The sequence below is a fragment of the Limtongia smithiae genome (assembly GCF_038497785.1).
Source record: "Limtongia smithiae strain NRRL Y-17922 unplaced genomic scaffold V1518scaffold_9, whole genome shotgun sequence".
Taxonomy (NCBI): Eukaryota; Fungi; Ascomycota; class Lipomycetes; order Lipomycetales; family Lipomycetaceae; genus Limtongia; species Limtongia smithiae.
In genome coordinates this window covers 259,429-275,658 of record NW_027117630.1, presented here as the reverse complement: position 1 = coordinate 275,658, position 16,230 = coordinate 259,429, and the positions used below count along the sequence as shown (strand labels likewise).

General features: G+C 57.3%; 5 protein-coding genes and 1 non-coding gene across 6 annotated transcripts; 3 read left to right on the top strand and 3 right to left on the bottom strand.

Moving 5' to 3' along the window:
* Positions 1-227: 227 nt before the first annotated feature.
* V1518DRAFT_428435 (kinase-like domain-containing protein) lies at positions 228-1,951 on the top strand (the record flags this gene model as incomplete). The annotated part of the gene is made up of 3 exons (XM_066906090.1): positions 228-985; positions 1,037-1,174; positions 1,225-1,951. The coding sequence occupies 3 exons, from the start codon at positions 228-230 to the stop codon at positions 1,949-1,951; spliced, it is 1,623 nt and encodes a 540-aa protein (XP_066758444.1).
* Positions 1,952-2,655: 704 nt separating this feature from the next.
* V1518DRAFT_375496 (uncharacterized protein) lies at positions 2,656-4,734 on the bottom strand (the record flags this gene model as incomplete). Its single annotated transcript, XM_066901505.1, has 1 exon — positions 2,656-4,734. One exon carries the CDS (start codon positions 4,732-4,734, stop codon positions 2,656-2,658), a length of 2,079 nt encoding a protein of 692 aa, XP_066758443.1.
* Positions 4,735-6,321: 1,587 nt separating this feature from the next.
* Positions 6,322-7,728, top strand: V1518DRAFT_375860 (DNA repair metallo-beta-lactamase-domain-containing protein; the record flags this gene model as incomplete). The annotated part of the gene is made up of 4 exons (XM_066901521.1): positions 6,322-6,398; positions 6,458-6,646; positions 6,694-7,252; positions 7,303-7,728. 4 exons carry the CDS (start codon positions 6,322-6,324, stop codon positions 7,726-7,728), a joined length of 1,251 nt encoding a protein of 416 aa, XP_066758442.1.
* A 130-nt stretch (positions 7,729-7,858) lies between these two features.
* On the bottom strand, positions 7,859-7,932 carry V1518DRAFT_t44. The gene has a single exon. It is a non-coding gene; the product is annotated as a tRNA-Ile (tRNA).
* A 1,767-nt stretch (positions 7,933-9,699) lies between these two features.
* On the bottom strand, positions 9,700-11,034 carry V1518DRAFT_375510 (uncharacterized protein; the record flags this gene model as incomplete). The annotated part of the gene is made up of 1 exon (XM_066901506.1): positions 9,700-11,034. One exon carries the CDS (start codon positions 11,032-11,034, stop codon positions 9,700-9,702), a length of 1,335 nt encoding a protein of 444 aa, XP_066758441.1.
* A 2,223-nt stretch (positions 11,035-13,257) lies between these two features.
* V1518DRAFT_332230 (uncharacterized protein) lies at positions 13,258-15,548 on the top strand. Its single transcript, XM_066901173.1, has 2 exons — positions 13,258-14,735; positions 14,784-15,548. The coding sequence occupies exons 1-2, from the start codon at positions 13,284-13,286 to the stop codon at positions 15,321-15,323; spliced, it is 1,992 nt and encodes a 663-aa protein (XP_066758440.1). The 5' UTR covers positions 13,258-13,283; the 3' UTR covers positions 15,324-15,548.
* The last annotated feature ends 682 nt before the right edge of the window (positions 15,549-16,230 follow it).

Sequence of the window (16,230 nt, the reverse complement as noted above, 5' to 3'; positions counted from 1 at the left end):
CCCGAGACCGACATTCGCACAACTCTTACTCTCATAGACGCGACCGTGACCAGCCTTCTTCTAGTCGTGACCGCGACAGATCTAGAGACCGCGGAGACCGCGAGCGACGACCTTCTGGGGAACCTTCTCGCCACTACAGTCCTCGCGAGGAACAACACTCCGTCCCGCCACCTGCGCCAGTCCCTGATTTCGAAGCTACCTCACATCCTGTAATTGCGTCTACCTCCATGGTTTCTGATCTGGCTTCGTCGTTCACCTCCCCGGACGAGAATAAGTCGCCAGTCGGCGCTATCGCCGCTGGTGCTGCCGCCGTTAAACGTGCGTTTGATGAGCCTGTCGACGAGAGCAAGGCTCTTAAGAAGCCAAAAGTGCCTCCCAAGTTTCATTTCAAGCAGTTGCAGAAATTACCGCTCAAGCTGCCACCGTCAACTACATCGACTTCGCCGCAGACGTTCTCGCCGATTTTTAATCAGCAAGACACGGCAGCTGAGACCGTTACCAAATCTATCAGCCCCTCACCAGTTACCGAAAAGTCTAACCAGGGTCCGCAGGCTCCGCTTACCGTTGAGTCGCACTCTCCCGTGAAAGTGGTGTCATCCGATACTGTCGCAGACGAGCCGATGCAGACCAATATTCACGCCGAAACCGTCCTCGTTCGTGAGGTCAGCAACGATATCGCAGTCAGCGAGGCCGAAGAAGAAGATGACGACGACATGTTTGCTGACGATACCGGCTCACCGAAGAAATCAAGCAGCACCAAGCAAGGAGCGGTGCCTGTCCTGCAGCAGGAACTTGAGTCAACACTTACATCCAACTGGGACGACTCCGACGGCTACTATCGCGTCATCATAGGCGAGATATTTGATTCCCGCTACCATATTCTCGCCAATCTTGGCAAAGGTATGTTTTCCACCGTAGTCAAGGCGCATGACAAAGTCGACGACCGGTTTGTGGCCATCAAGATTATCCGCAACAATGATGTCATGTGAGTTCTCCAATCCCGGTGGTGTTTTCCTGCTACTAACTACAGCTGTAGGTACAAGGCTGGTATGAAAGAGTCGTCAATTTTAAACAAATTGAACGCGTCAGATCCAGATGATAAATATCATATCGTTAGGCTCATCCGTAACTTCCAGTACAGAGGCCATCTATGCCTAGTCTTTGAAGGTCTAAGGTACGCTTTCCGCTTGTTCTCTTATTGATCTCTGTGGCTAACGCAGTTAGTAATGATCTGCGCGATCTCATCAAGAAGTTTGGCCGTGAATCAAACATCAGCATGGAAACCCTGCAGTCCTACGCGCGCCAGATTTTTCTTGCGCTGGAGCACCTTCGAAAAAACAACATCCTGCACGCAGACTTCAAACCGGATAACGTGTTTATCAACGAGAAGCGCGACATTCTCAAAGTTGGCGATCTCGGATCCGCGTCTGACGCGTCTGAGAACGACATCACGCCGTATCTCGCGTCGCGATTCTACCGCGCACCGGAGCTCATCATTGGCCTCCCTTACGACTTTGCAATCGACATGTGGTCAGCAGGCGCGACCTTGTACGAGCTATACTCTGGCAAAATTCTCTTCCCCGGCGCCAACAACAATAACATGCTCAAGGTGATTATGGAAACCCGCGGCAAAATCAATCACAAGGTATTGCGCAAGGGGCTATTTACGTCCAAGCACTTTGACGACCAACTCAACTTCTTATCGAACGAGCGCGACAAATTGACTGGCAAGCCGACAATTAAAACAATGCCGTTCGCTGGGAACAAGCCAATCAGCGATTTACGCACACGAGTGCTCGATGCGCGGAAGACAGTTCTTGCAGGTAACGAGGAACGGAAAAAGCTTGTGCTCCAGTTTGCGGATCTGCTGGATAAATGTCTCAACTTGAACCCCGAGAAACGACTCACTCCAGCGGAAGCGCTTCAGCACCCGTTCGTTTGTTCAGCTTGAAAAATATTATGACGTTCTGTATTTTCTTTCTGAAGATGGCGCTATGTGATTGCATTCTTAAAAATTCGCTGTATATACTTTAGCTGTATTTTAGGTAGTGGCGACCATGAGTGAATGAGTGAGAGTGGCTGTAAGTATAGGGATAGAGAGCTTGCATGTGTATCTACGTAGATTGCTTCATTTGCGGTGCAAATAGAAGATTTCAAAACATTTTAATTGCAAGACAAATTAGTTAATAATATGAAGTAATGCTCGAAACGAGTGTTGCTCTAGATTTAAACGGGCACAAGTTAGTGAGCATTGCATGCTTGGCAAGAAGAACCAACGACATACGTGACATGAGAAATATATATGGAACAAGACATTACAATGGAAATTTTCGTCAATCGCAAAGAACGAAAACACATACACACAAAATGTCATTAAAAAAGCAGGTTATCTGCGAGACGTCACCACGAGAGTGGATTGTTAAAAATTTTGATGTTTCAGAGAAGATACACGAAGGAGAAGGAGAAAGAAACACAAGCGAAGGTGAGAAGTACCAGACTGCTGTAACTAAGCAGCGACATTACACATTTGACATACGCAACGGACAACAATGAAGAAGCGCCAAAAAGGAGACAAACGAGTAACGTGATGAGGTGGACTAGAAATTTGGTACATATGAAGCGTAAAATAGTGCAAAATGAGGATAATAGTATGCTTTACCAAACGTCCTCCTGGTAGACGTTCTTGACTCGCAGGCTCTTGACGATTTCTTCGCCCTGCTGGTCGGTGATGCCGCGCTGGGAGGCGATGATCTTTGCGAGCGAGCTGCTAACGTCCTTCGCCATGCGTGCAGCGTCGCCACAGACGTAGAAATACGCCCCCTTGAGGAGCATGTCGTTAACGAGCTGCGCATTCTCGAGTAGCCGGTGCTGCACGTAGATCTTCTCGGTGGACTCGCGACTGAACGCGGTGATGAGTTTGAACTTGTCGCCGAGCTTCGCCGCCACGTCTTCCCACTCCTCCTTGTACAAAAAGTCCTCACTGCGGTTCCTGCTACCGAAAAAGAGGATGGCGGGGCCAATAGGCACGCCAGCAGCGGCCTGAGCCGCGCGTTCTTGCACGAAACCGCGGAATGGCGCGACACCGGTGCCGGGACCGACCATGACGATGGGCGTAGCGGGGTTTGTCGGGAGCTTGAAGTTCGAGTGGCGGATATGGACGGGGACCTTGAAACCCTTGTACTTCTGGCGAGGTCCGTCGACGGCGTAGGAGGCGGCACTGGGACTCGGGTTGGCGATGCCTTCTTGCTTGTACTTGAGGTCGAGGAGATAGTTTGTGGCAACGCCTTTGAGGGGCGCGGAGCCGTCAGCGTGCTCGATGGACTCGACAACAGCTGTGATGTTGGGCTTGGTCTTGTCAACGTAGCTCGAGGATGAAATGGAGTAGTAGCGGGGCTGGATGTGGCCGATGGACTCGATGATAAGCGAGAACGGAACCTCGGTCCAGGGCACGCCGGCGGAGACCTTGTCGAGAACCTGCGCGATGGTGCACTGCTTCGAGGCAACGACTTCTGAGAAGTACTCCTTGTCGTTACCGAGCTTGGCGATCTCGGTCTTGGCGTCCTCCGTGGGAGCGAACTTTGCGAGCATAGCGAGGAACTGCCGGGACACGACACCTGCAACCTCGAGGTGGTAACGTGCGACGGCATCGTAGGTGGTTGGGGTCGGGAAGGGCACCTTGGTTGTGGGGTTGATCGCGGTGACGGCAATGACGGACTTCGACTTGTCGCTAAGGCCGAGGATGCGCAGGAACCGGTCGACTTCCTGATTGGAGTTCTGGGGCCAGATGGCGATGTGGTCGCCAGTGGTGAACTTGAGGTTACTCTCCGACAGATCGAGCTCGATGTGGAGGCAGTTACGGACCTCGGAGTTGAAGAGCTCCTTGGAGAGCGTGATGGGGGCGAGATAGGGGTTGCTGGGGAGGAAGGGCGGCGCGGGTGGGCCCTGGAGCTGGCTCTTATTGAACTCGCCGAGGAACACGGAGTCGTGGGTGGCGGAGAGCGTGGTGAGTTCGTCGACCTTGAGATCCGGCTCGTATTCGGCCTCACGCTCCTCGAGACCTAGGGTGTTGGAGAGCTCGCTCCACATGGACTCCTTCCAGGACAAGAAGTCCTCCTCCATGGTGCCTGCGCCGTCGTCGCCGGTACCGACGAGGCCAATGCGGGTCGCCCCTAGCTTGAGCAGAACCTTGTTGAGGTTCTTGATGACGGCATTGTAGTGCTCGTAGGTGTTGTTGCCGAGGCCGAATGCGACGAAGCGAAGGGACTCGAGCGGCTTGTCCTCCTCGCCACGAGAGAACTCTGGCTGGTCATCGGTAATGAACTCGTAGAAGTTGACGGCGTTGTCGGTAGGCTCACCCTCGCCGTAGGTGGCCATGACGAACATAGCGACCTTGTCGGCGGGGAACGCGTCGAGATCCTCAAAGTCGTAGTCCTCGAGATCGGCGACCATTGTCTTGAGCCCGAAGCGCGAGTGGCCCTCCTTGGCAAGGCGGGATGCATAGTCCTCCGCGGTGCCAGTCTGGGACCCGTAGAAGACGACGACGTCGCGGTCGCTGCTCTCGAGCTTCTCGATGATGCTGCGCAAGCCGGACGCGGCAGGAGCAGCCAGGCTGTCCTTGCCGGACAGGAAGGTGGAGGACTTCTTGGCCCATAGCACACCCTTGGAGAAGTAGGCGACCGTGCCGGCAAGTACGGCGGAGAGAATGCAGATGTCGAGCAGGTCGAGCTGCGCCATGGCGAGGCGGATGGCGGGAGGGTGGGTGGTGGCAGTGGGTGGACGACGCCGAGGCTAGACTGCCGCGTGTGGACGGGGGTCGGCGGGGGGACGAGACGGCGCACGGAGATCCAGTTGGGAACGAGGGAGGTGCGCTGACAGGAAGAACGGCCCTGCAGAGTGAGGAAGGAGGGAGAGGAGGACGGTGGGCGGAGAGGGTGGTGAAGAAGACGGCGGGGCAGAGCTGTCGCGGAAGACGAGGACAGCGCGGAAACGCTGAAGTGGCGGGACGGTCTACCCGGAAACGGCAACTCTGGGGCTCGCCTGTGGCTCAATGCGGATGGCCCTGCCTGGTTCGCCTCTCTACGCCATGGTGCTGCTTCAGGCAATCTGTAATGTTCTGCTCGCTTTTGGTGCGGTTCTCCTCTACATTTTTCTGCCCCCGCGCGCTGTTCCGCTCGCGTTGTGTCCGCTGCCGGGAACCACGGCGTCCTGTCGTAGTCCAGGATCCAGGCCCAGAACTCGCGCCACAAGCCCCCCTGTGCACCCCAGCTTTAGGTTTTCATATTTTGCCTCTTTCGCGTGGTCACGTGCTCGATACACGCTCGTCAGCTGGCGCAGACGCGCCTTGCGTCCCAGCTCGACGCCGCTATGGCCGCGCTCAGCAGCAAGAATCGCGCGCGTGCGCAGTCCTCCATCACCGCGTTCACGCGAACATCGGGCGACGCAGACGATGTCGCGGCGACGACGACGACGCCGCCGCGGTGCCAGCCCGATAGCAAGCGGCGAAAGCTGTCAGCACCAGTACTCCCGGCAGGAGGCGCGAAGAAGAGCGGCTTGTTCAAGTTCTTTGGCACAACGCCGTCGCCGAAGACGGTGCGCGCGAGTCAGATTTTTGTGGACGATGGCGTTGACGAGGAAGAGGAGGATGTTGGTGGCGAGGCGGTGACGCAGGCGGCAGAGACCGTGGTTGTCCTGAACAGCGACTCGTCGGTGTTCTCACTAGGCGTACCGTGCGATATTGCCCCGCTTGCAGACGTATCGAATGCCGAATCGGAGCACGTTGACGACGAGCGGATTCCAAGTGCGCCGCCGTTCCTCATTACCGAAGACGACGATCTCTCGCCCGAACCCGAACTGGCTCTCCCGTTCTCCATCACAGACGACGACCCCGATGAGCTCCACGGCGACACCACTCAAGTCGCCTCGGCAGCACCGTCTAACCCTTCTATCCTCCTCTCATACTCGCCACTACCAGAACCTTCCGTCCCTGACCTCCCACAGCTGTGTCCAGTCTGCGAAAAAGTACTAGCGGGCTACTCTCTCTCCAACATCGAGATCCACGTCAACACATGCATCAATGACCTCGCACCCGAGGCGCCTGAACCCGTCATCGAGCCCACCAAAGACGCTCCGACGGAGAGCAACGCCTTGTCAACACTTATCTCTGGACAGCGCGAGGTCGTCAAATGGGCTTCCGCGGCGGAGCAGCGCCGTCTATTAACAAAAAAATCACGATTTGCTCCGGTAGTAACTCCAGCAGAGGCATCCGAACAGCCACAGCAGGCGGAACAACGTCAACCCGCAAAATGCCCGTTCTACAAGATTATGAACCTCGACGGCGGCGTCACCGTCGACGCCTTCAGATTCGGCGCGGTGCCGAACATTTCCATGTACTTTCTCACGTAAGCTCCCAGATCCTTCCTAGATATCCTCTTTGTGCTCTGCTTACACTCCTCTTCAGCCATTTCCACTCGGATCACTATGGTGGCCTTTCCAAGAATTGGACACACGGTAAAATCTACTGTTCAGAGATCACTGGCGATCTCATCATCCAGGAACTCAAGGTGGACCCGATGTATGTGGTCAAGTTGCCCATGAATGAGCCGATTGACTTTGGCAAGTTCACGGTGTCCCTCATCGACGCAAACCAGTACGTGTGATCGTGTCCGTATATGCGTGCTCAACTAACAACGATAGCTGTCCCGGCTCGGTGCTCTTTCTCTTCGAATCCCCACTCACCAAAATCCTGCACACAGGTGATTTCCGCGCCGTGCCGGCCCACGTCACGCACCCCCTCGTCTACAAGAAACGCATTGACACACTCTACCTTGACACCACCTACCTGAACCCGAAGTACACCTTTCCGCAACAATCCGACGTCGTCAACGCTTGCGCTGAGTTATGTTTCAAAATCCAACGCGATCCGCAACTCGTCTCCCGCATGGTCGCAGGCGGTGGTGCAAGTAGCAAGCCGGGGTTGATCAGCAGCATGCTCTCTCTCGCGAAGCCGGTGGTGGCGGCCGCGCAGGCGCGGGATAGTGCAGGGAGGTTACTTGTCATAGTGGGCACGTATTCGATCGGCAAGGAACGAATGGCGATGGCGATTGCGAGGAAACTCAAAACAAAGATCTATGCACAGCCAAATAAGCGACGCATATTTGCGTGTCTAAATGATCCCGAGCTCAACGACCTTCTGACGGACAACCCCAACGATGGACAAGTGCACGTCGTCAGTCTCCAAGAGATCCGTCCCGATGTACGCCACCTTATTTGTCCGCTCTCTACTCGAACTAACAGTGCATCTAGACCCTCAATTCTTACCTCGACCAGTTCACATCCCATTTCGCCCGCATCATCGGCTTCCGCCCCACAGGCTGGACCTTTACCCCTTCCAAAGTCCGCAAACAAACCACCGATCTCGCCAGCGTCCCGCTCGACACCATCATCCGCGACTGGCTTCCCCCGTATACCTCGGCCCCGCCACACATGATTCCCGGTCGCGGCTCCACCGACCGCGTGTCGCACTTTTCCGTGCCGTACAGCGAGCACTCGAGTTTTCGCGAGCTCGCGTGTTTTTGCACCGCGTTGGATGTGGGCAGAGTTATTCCGACGGTGAATGTGGGATCGCCAAAGACTAGAGAGTTGATGAAACATTGGCTTGATCGATGGGCTATGGCAAGAAAAAAGGCTGGGGGAAAACTTGCTCACGCTGATGAGCGTGTGCGTTGGTAGCATTTCCGGAGTTGTTTTAATACACAATAAAGTATTATTCTTGGGCAGTATCATCAGCCATTCAACTTCAAAATTTGTCATAAGGATAAAATGTAAAGCAAATAAGACGGTGAAAATGTAAAAAAAAAAATGGTCTCTGGCGGGATCGAACCGCCGATCCTCGCGTTATTAGCACGATGCCTTAACCAACTGGGCCAAGAGACCAATTGATGAATGGATCCGGCTCTTGCTTGTACGAGAGTCAAAATATTAAAAGAGAGTTTCTGTCAGAACTCTAACAGCACGCAGTTGACGCGGATCTTGCAATTTTACTCGCTTGGGCGGTAAGTTCTAAGTTTAGCGGCCAACACAAAAATCACTAGAGCGAATTTTATCAAGCCAATTTTACTTGACGGCTGCTATATGTCCACGACAAGATTTGACAGCAACGACCCGACGCACGCCACTTCTTCTTGTGGCATATCAGACTGACAGGCAGCTCCTTGTGACTCTCGTATGTTCACAAACTCTGTTCTACGGAGGTACGGATTCTGTATGGAGACAGCCGCCGTGTCAACGAGGCTTAGACTGGGGCTAGTAGGAGCAGTGGAAGAGACATCTGGGTGGTCTGGGTGTGGTGCGGCTGTTAGGCAGTAATGGGTGATGACATACTGCACCCAATCAAGACGGGTCATAGTGAGTAGCAGGAGGGAATGCGGCTGGTTTCGTTACCAGTCTGGCGCCGTGAAAAATTGACAGTTCCAAGTCCGCGACAAGCTCAAACTACATGTTATATGCGGCTCAAACATCTGCATGGAACGGCCACACAAGCCTTCTGCTTCTTCCAAATCATATTGCACCTTACGTTTAACTCTTCCAATTTCCAGCACCGAAATTGCTAGTGGGAGGGAGGAGGGAGGGACGGCGGCAATCAGCCGCACCAACTGGCGCGTTATCCTCTTTCGCAGTAAATCCACGCCTCCTCGGGAGCCGAAGAGGATCGGACGGAAGTGTCGCGAGATGCGTCTGCAGGCCTGCTAAAAAAAGAGGCTTGCCTGCCACACGATGACTTTCGCAAACACATTTGGGATGGAATGTCTTCTCGTCTGAGCTCACTGTCAGCTCAGTAACGCTGGAGCGGTGGGCCGTCTCGCTCCATCCAGCGCTCGAAGGAGACAAGAAAGGTCTTGGCGTTTCTGCTGACGATGAGAAACTTTAGTTTGTGAAGAGATAGAATTTTGACGGTACGTGACGTGGTAGCCGGAGATTTCAACACGGCGACAGTGACAAATTAGGTTAGGTTGCTTGTGTGCGAAGTCGCATATCCGGGTTCTAGGCTGCAATATTGCTGTAGCTGCAGAGAGTCATATCCAGAGGGAAGACAGGAAGGTGAATAATAGAGCTGGCTGAAAGTCTGAGATTTTAGGTTGCGAGTGTGCTGAAGGTTTGTATAAAATTGCAGTGTTGGGATACGCAGCAGTCCTAATGCGCGGCATGGTAGCTATGCGCCGCAGCGGCGCTACGGACTTTTGACGAGAGTTCAGACTGCAGTATTTGCGGACGACGACAAGCCTGCAACGTCAAACACGCCCAACCGCACTGGTCCTAAACTATGCGATTTCCTGCATTGAGTCGGCATTGTCTCATGTGAGGTTCAAAAATCTCCAGCTGCTGGGCCAGAGAAAATGCGGATATGCTTCGCGGCGTAAGCACGAGTCTACATTCTGAATGTACGCGGAGTTACGCGCGAACGCGTGCATGAAAGAGGGTGACTAAACGAGCACAATTTTGAAGACGCAATTGAGACCTTGTGTGATCGACAGCCGCTCGTCGACGACGAGCCTGCAAGTCCGCGACACGGAGCACGCACGAAAATACATGTCAACACATGCGAAGAGATCTATAAAATAAGTGTTTATACATGCGACGAGGTCTATTTTGATGACCTACGAAAAATACCAGTAATATACAAGCCGACAGCGCGTGTCTAGATCACGACGGATAATTCTGCATGAAGTAGTCATGGCAGCGGGACCAGGCGGGCATTCCGGTGGGGGCGCCAACGTCGAGGGAGAGCGTGCCATTGATGTCGAGACCGCCCTGGGTGCGGTAGAGATAGTACAGGATCATGTTTGACCAGAGCGCACTGATTGGCCCGTTGTCGTAGTGTATGGCGTCTATGAGGAGGTTTCCGGTGCCAAAAATGCCAAAGATGTTTGTCGAGAACGGGATGGTCTCAACGTCGAGGGTCTTGCAGGCATAGGCTTGGGCGCGGTCGAGCTGGTGCATTGCGGTGTTCTCGTCGCCGAGGGAGCGTTCGGTGAGGGCGCGGCACGCGACGGGGGTGTCGGGCAGGTCGTCAAGGACGCGCTGGAGGAGGGTCCGGAAGCGGTTGATGAAGAAGCGGAGCTCGAGGAAGTTGAGCGAGCGCTTGAAATTCTTCGGGCCGGGTGGCGCGTTCATGTTACCGCCGTTCTTGGCCGCGTACTCGGCGAGTCGAGACGTGACAAACGCGCCATGGTCCCACATGCCGGACTGCACGACGGCGAGGTCGATGTGGACGCGCGCGCCGTTGTCGGCGATGAGGGAGGGCAGGAAGTACTTTTCCCAGCGGTGCTCAAAGTCGACGATCTCCATATCCTTCTTCCACCACCACGTCGGCTTGGTGTCGTAGAGGGACGCGATGTGCCAGCCGATGAGGGTAAAGTTGAGGAAGGGCACGTGGCAGCGGGTGGTGGTCTGGAAGCCGTAGGGGCCCATGCCATTTTCGCCGCCGAGGTTGCGCTGGCAGAGGAAGGCCGACATGGAGCGGTCGATGGAGTCGCCGACGAGAAGAATTGTCCTGTTTCGGAGCCAGTTTGTGCGCTCAACCACCTCGGGGTACTTCGCAAGCTGCTTGCTGGCCGTGGCCTCCTTGAGGAGCATGAGGTCCTTGAGCCAGTTGTGAGGCGCGGCATCGATAAGTGCTTGCGGGAGGGGACGGTTAGGGAAGGCGCGCTGACCGCGGAGCATGGCGTCAGGGTAGTTCTCGACGGAGACAGAGGAGATGTCAGAGTCTAGCAGGGACGAGAAGGTGACGTAGGTGGTGTTTAGGAGGTCGGTGGAGCCGGGGAAGTACAGCAGGCCCTCCTCATTGTAGGGGTTCACGCAGCGATCGGCATGCTGCGCGGCGACGCGGCGGGCGAAAGAGGGAACGACAACATGCGATGTGGTCGTGCTGTCGACGTAGGACTCTGTGAAGGAGCGGCCAAGGGTGGCGCCGTAGAGAAGGTAGATCCAGAGACAGGCGCCCGAGAGGAGGAGCGCAGGGCCGAGTGCGGGTCTCATTGGGGACTGGAAGGAGCGACGCTTGCGGAGGCAGCGCCAGAGAAGGAGCGCGAGGACGATGGCAGCGGGGAGCGCGAGGAGCAGACGACGCGTCGTGCCGGCGGAGCAGGGAAGGCAGCCGCAGACGCCGGGGCAGGCCATCGTCGTCGTTGTGTCGGCGGCGCGTTTGCGCCGGCTTCTCTACCGCACTTACTCGATCTCGCACCAGCCGCGCGTCGCACTGGGCTCCTCGACCGCCATGCGTTTCACAGATCACAGCTCCGCGCCACCCGCTTTCGCGCTCTCCGTCTGCCGTCTGCTGCGCCCTCCGCGCCATACGCGGGCAGCTCTCATACACAGCTCTCTGCACGATATCCACGTCCACCTCAATATCCTCTGTCTCAGGCACCATCGTCCCCAAACATTGCGCGTTCGGGCTTGGCGCCAGATTCCGCTAAGTCCCAACCTAGTTCTCGTTAACCTTTCGCTCCCTCGTGTCCAAATTAAGGGTGGCCACGGGGTGCATTTTGCATTTCCTGAAGCCCTCCGCGTGTCGCCCACATCGCGCGCAGATGGCAATCTCAGACAGCCTTCGTCGCGTCGCTTTGTCCTCGCCCTGCTAGCGCGCACCTGGGCGATGCGATGCACTGCGTGCTGCGGCGGCGTGCTGAAGCGGATCTTGGGCGCGCCGGCATTCCGCGGCCACGGCGCTCTTTCCGCGCGCGCGCGCGCGCGCCGTCCACCGCGTGAGCCGCAGCTAAACCGGCCGCCTCGCGAGGCGCGTGCGACACTGCACAGCGCAGCAGCAGTCAGGTCACCCATGCCGGCAGCACCGCAGCGCTGCTGCAGGCGAGAGCGCGGGGTGTACGCCGTCGCCGCAAGGGTGTAAACCTTCATGAACGGGATATTCTTTCGTGTGCGCGGCCGATCCAGGACTCCTGGAAGTTGGACCCTGCTCATTTGGCTCCCTCGAGCGGACTCGCGACTGCGAGACCAGGCCCGCCTGCGCGGTGCAGTGCAGACACGAACTAGCAGGCCGCTAGCGGCTGCGCGAAGCACGACGAGCGCCAAAGCCGAAAGGCACGCAGCTGCATGTGGACCACTGCAGCAGTGGTCAGCACAGAATCGCAAACATGCGATCGGCAGAAAACCAGTTTTTGGCAAACGCAGGTTTGGAGGTGACGGTGAGCGTACACTCGGTCACAGGTAAGGATCCAGCCCCTTGTGCTTACACGCTGCGCGCCGCGCGCGCAGCGGCTCAGCCGCGGCCCTGGCAGCGTGGCCCGTGGCATGCGCCCTGGCAGCAGTAGTTCAGCCTCCAGGTCAGCGGCCTGTCAGCTAGGCAGACGGCCGCTTGCCGTTGCGGCGGGGTTCTTCCCAACGGCAGCTAGCGTACCCCGCTAGCAGCAGCTGCTGCCCACCCGGGTAGGCCGGCCGCCTCGCGCCCGCGGCGCGGGCGCGGGCGCGGGCGCCTAGAAGGCGATCGAAGGCTGGCGTGGCGGCGATCGCAGGTTCCATGAGGCAGGTGCTTGTGCGCAAAGGGGCGCGGGGGAGGCGGACTAGTTTGACTGGCCTGGAGCCGTTGAACGGATGTCTTATCTCGCCGCTGTAGCTGAAACGCGCAGCATCGTGTGTGTGTTGCGCATAGAACAGACAATGCGAGTTGCGGTGCGTGATCGCCTCGACGTGCAGTGGAGCGGAGAGCTGTGTCTGAGACGGAGCGGGGATCCAGGGTTGCGGAACTTGCGGGCAGCAGCGTGCGTGGTGAGCGACAGAGCAGGAGCGTATGGCGCGATAACGCGAAGGGCAGTACGCAGAGTGCGAAACACGCAAGGCGCCCGATTGGCCACGACGACAGCCTGGCCACGTCGCCATGGAGCGCAGCGCGGGGCGCCGCGGCGGAGAAGAGCGCGAGGAGCGCAGCCGGGTGGCTATCGCAGCGCGATCGGCTTGCCAGCGCATCAGCAGCACGCGGGCGCGCGAGCAGGGGACCCCTGACGGTGCGCACATGGTGGGACCCGATCGGGCAAGGCGCTTCATTTTGCGCGAACCTTGCGAGGGCCCGTGGTCCCTTGGGGTGGTTTAGGTTTGGGTGCACGTGAGGGCGCCGCGCTGCCTCCGCGGCACCACGCAGCAGCGCAGGGAACCGCGGCGGGCGTGGCAGCCGAGTCCACGGCCCCGACGGCCGCCAGCCACGCCGCTCCTCCTCTTCTCCGCTGCCATCGCCACTTCGCCGTCCTCCCCCCCCAACTCCCCGCCCCCGCGGCACAATGGCGTACCACCAGCTCCCCGTCGGTCCCTCCACCCTCGCCATCAACGCCGCCGACATCACCGCCCGCCCCGCTCTCGCCTTTACCCCGCAACGATCCCGATCCTACCTCCACCATCCGTCGCCCTGTCCCCCCGACCTCGCCGGCGCCGCCTCGTACTCCGACCCGGTCCCCGATCCGTTCATCCTCGACACAGACTTCGTCTACGCAGACACCCCGCAGTCCCCCGCGATGCCCTTCGACTCGCAGCCTCTCGACCTCCACCTTCATAGTCACATGCAAGTCCGAGCCATGGATGCTCTCGACCGTAGCACCTCTCCCTCCATTCTCTACGCGAACGACTACCGCAGCTACACCATCGCGCCCTTCGACATCGAGCACGGCTCCGCCTTCCACTCCCTCGCGCAGGCCGGCGACTACACCGGCTTCCGCGGCGCTCTCGCTGATCTTGAGCCCTCTCCTACCGTGCTCACCCCCACGCTTCCGCTCGCCGCGGACCAGCCCGCCAGCTCCTCCTTTTCGTCCTTTTACACCGAAGCGCCGCCTCGCCTCAGCAGTGTGCCCCTCAACCTCGCCACCCCTGCCAATTCCGACGACATGGACTCAAACCCCATTTCCTCCTCATCGCCTCCCTTCGTCTCGGCCTGTCTCCAGCCAATCCACGAGGACCAGGTCCACTCTCCGTTCCGCCAGTCCCTTCCTCTCTCTGCAGCCCCCAGCAACCTCTGCACGCCCATGGTCTCCCCCTCTGACCTCTCCGAGACCACCCCGCAGCCCGAGCCACTCATCCAGCGGAAGAAGAGCCTTAACGTCAACACTGCCACCGCCTCCTCCTCCTCCGACTTCGATAAGCGTCTGCTTGCTCCCTGTCTGCCTCCGGCCACCGCCGCCGCTGCCTTCGAGATCGCAAACTCCGCCAAGCGCGTCCGCCGTCGCAAGAACTCCATCTCCGAGAAAATGGCCCATCTCGACGCCGAGGTGCGTCCCGCGCTCAACACAATCGGCTCCCGCAAGCCCCTCGCGCTGCCCGACCTGCCCCCCGGCAAGACCAAGGACGACCTCGACCCCGCCAGTCTCGCAGAGTACAAGCACGTCACCCGTCTCCTGCGGAATCGTGTCGCCGCGCTCGCGTCCCGGGAAAAGAAGCGCATGTACATGGAGTCACTTGAGGTCGACAAGTCAAACTTGCTCAAACAGCAGGAGGAGGCAAATCTGAAGTTTGCCCAGCTCGAGAAGTACGCACTCTCCCTCGAGCGCATGCTCGGACACGGCGCCGGTAGGTTCACCCGTCCCGCCGAGATGAACAGTATCATGTCGGACCCTCAGAAGATGGTCAAGCGCGAGGAGCAGTTTGGCATGTTCCTCCGGCCCCGCGTCGAGCACACGGTCACTTCAAAGCTCACCCAGTCCGACTTTGAGAAGCTATTTATGGCCTCCGGGATATTCGCTTTCGTATGTACCCTCTTTTTTTCACTCCATGGCACCAATTAACCATCCCAGCTTCTCTACCTCAGCGTCTCCACCAAGTACCCCTCCTATGCAGACATCCCCCCGCTCATGGTCCCGCCGCACGTCGCGCAACTACAGAACGGCTCAAACCTCACCGGCCAGATCTACCGCGTACTCTCCGAGGCACCCAGAGAGCCCAAACAGAACTCGTTCTTCCAGGTCGCCGCGTCATTCGGCAACCCCGCAGGTACCCCCTGGTGGCTCGTCACACACGAAGGCGTCCCCGACGCGCTGCAGGTTGGCTCCACTCTTAACCTTGTCGCCCGTGTGTTTGATGAGTCCGCTGTCAAGGGCGGCGCGCACGGGTACCCACCTTCGCCTGTGCATGATGACGACGAGACAGACGTCGAGGGGGCGCCCAACATGCACAACAATCGCGTGCCGCGCCTGCGGCGCAAGGGCAACTTCACGAGCGACTATTTCAACAACACGACGAAGTCCGCCAAGCGTCCCCACCAGGCCGGCGCGCTCGAAGAACTTGAACTTCTCGTCAGGCGGAGGCAGGTCGTCAAGCGGGCCCGTCTAAATTAACTATTTATCACACGTATAACGTATATTACGACCATCGACGCTTTGGTGTTTTTTATGATCCTTTGGTTTATTTGTTTTGTTCTTCCTTTGGCGACCTTATTTTGACCTTCACGCAAACGAACTCTTCGATGCTATGAACGACGATCAGATGAAACGAGAATATGATATCACGATTTTTAATATATGAATTGGACTTCCAGTTAATTATTTTATTTTTTTGCTAGTTTCTTTCAACAAGGGAGTGAGTTTGGTACCTTTTTTGTTTAGTTACGACTTGGCGTTATTCGTGTAAAATCTCGTATGACGTTTCTTAGCTCTTCTGCTAACGCGAGGAATTTCGGCGTGTGTGTGTGTGTGTGTGTGTGTGTGTGTGTGTCTGTTCCGCCTATGTGTTCTTTGGCTTAGTGTTTGTTATGCTACTCTTAGTTATTTGGTGATAGTTAAAGTGGATGCAGGGAAGAACTGGTGATTGTCGTCCCCCGTCGCAAGTAAATAGCGTTGTGCGCGCGGGGAGCCGCGGCGCCGCAGAGCGTCCATCTACCCCTTTTGGACGAGCCACACGCGATATTCATCTTGCCCACGCACGAGATGGCACTCTAACGCGCGCGCGCGCGTGCGCGTTGTCTCGGACATTGAGCAAGCGCGGTAGCGAAGTACAAGCGACAGGGCGGAACCGCAAAATCCCCGCCTCAAGTCAAATTATAGGAGGGTGCAAAAGGGGGGGGTAACTCGGGGTCGAGCGTGTGTGTATGATGGGGTGAGAATTTAGAGTGGTCGCACCCTGCACGCGTATTTTGATTTCTAAAACCCCTGTCGTCACCGTGCGTGAGCCGCCACCCACCGCGCGCCCCCTAGATTCCACTGTTGGCATGCACGTCCTTGAATGCACGGGCAGTACGCGGGAGGA

Coding starts and splice junctions, on each gene's coding strand:
- V1518DRAFT_332230 (XM_066901173.1), top strand. CDS start 13,284: ATGGCGTACCACCAGCTCCCCGTCGGTCCCTCCACCCTCGCCATCAAC. Junction 14,736..14,783: donor CCTCCGGGATATTCGCTTTC/GTATGTACCCTC, acceptor TAACCATCCCAG/CTTCTCTACCTCAGCGTCTC.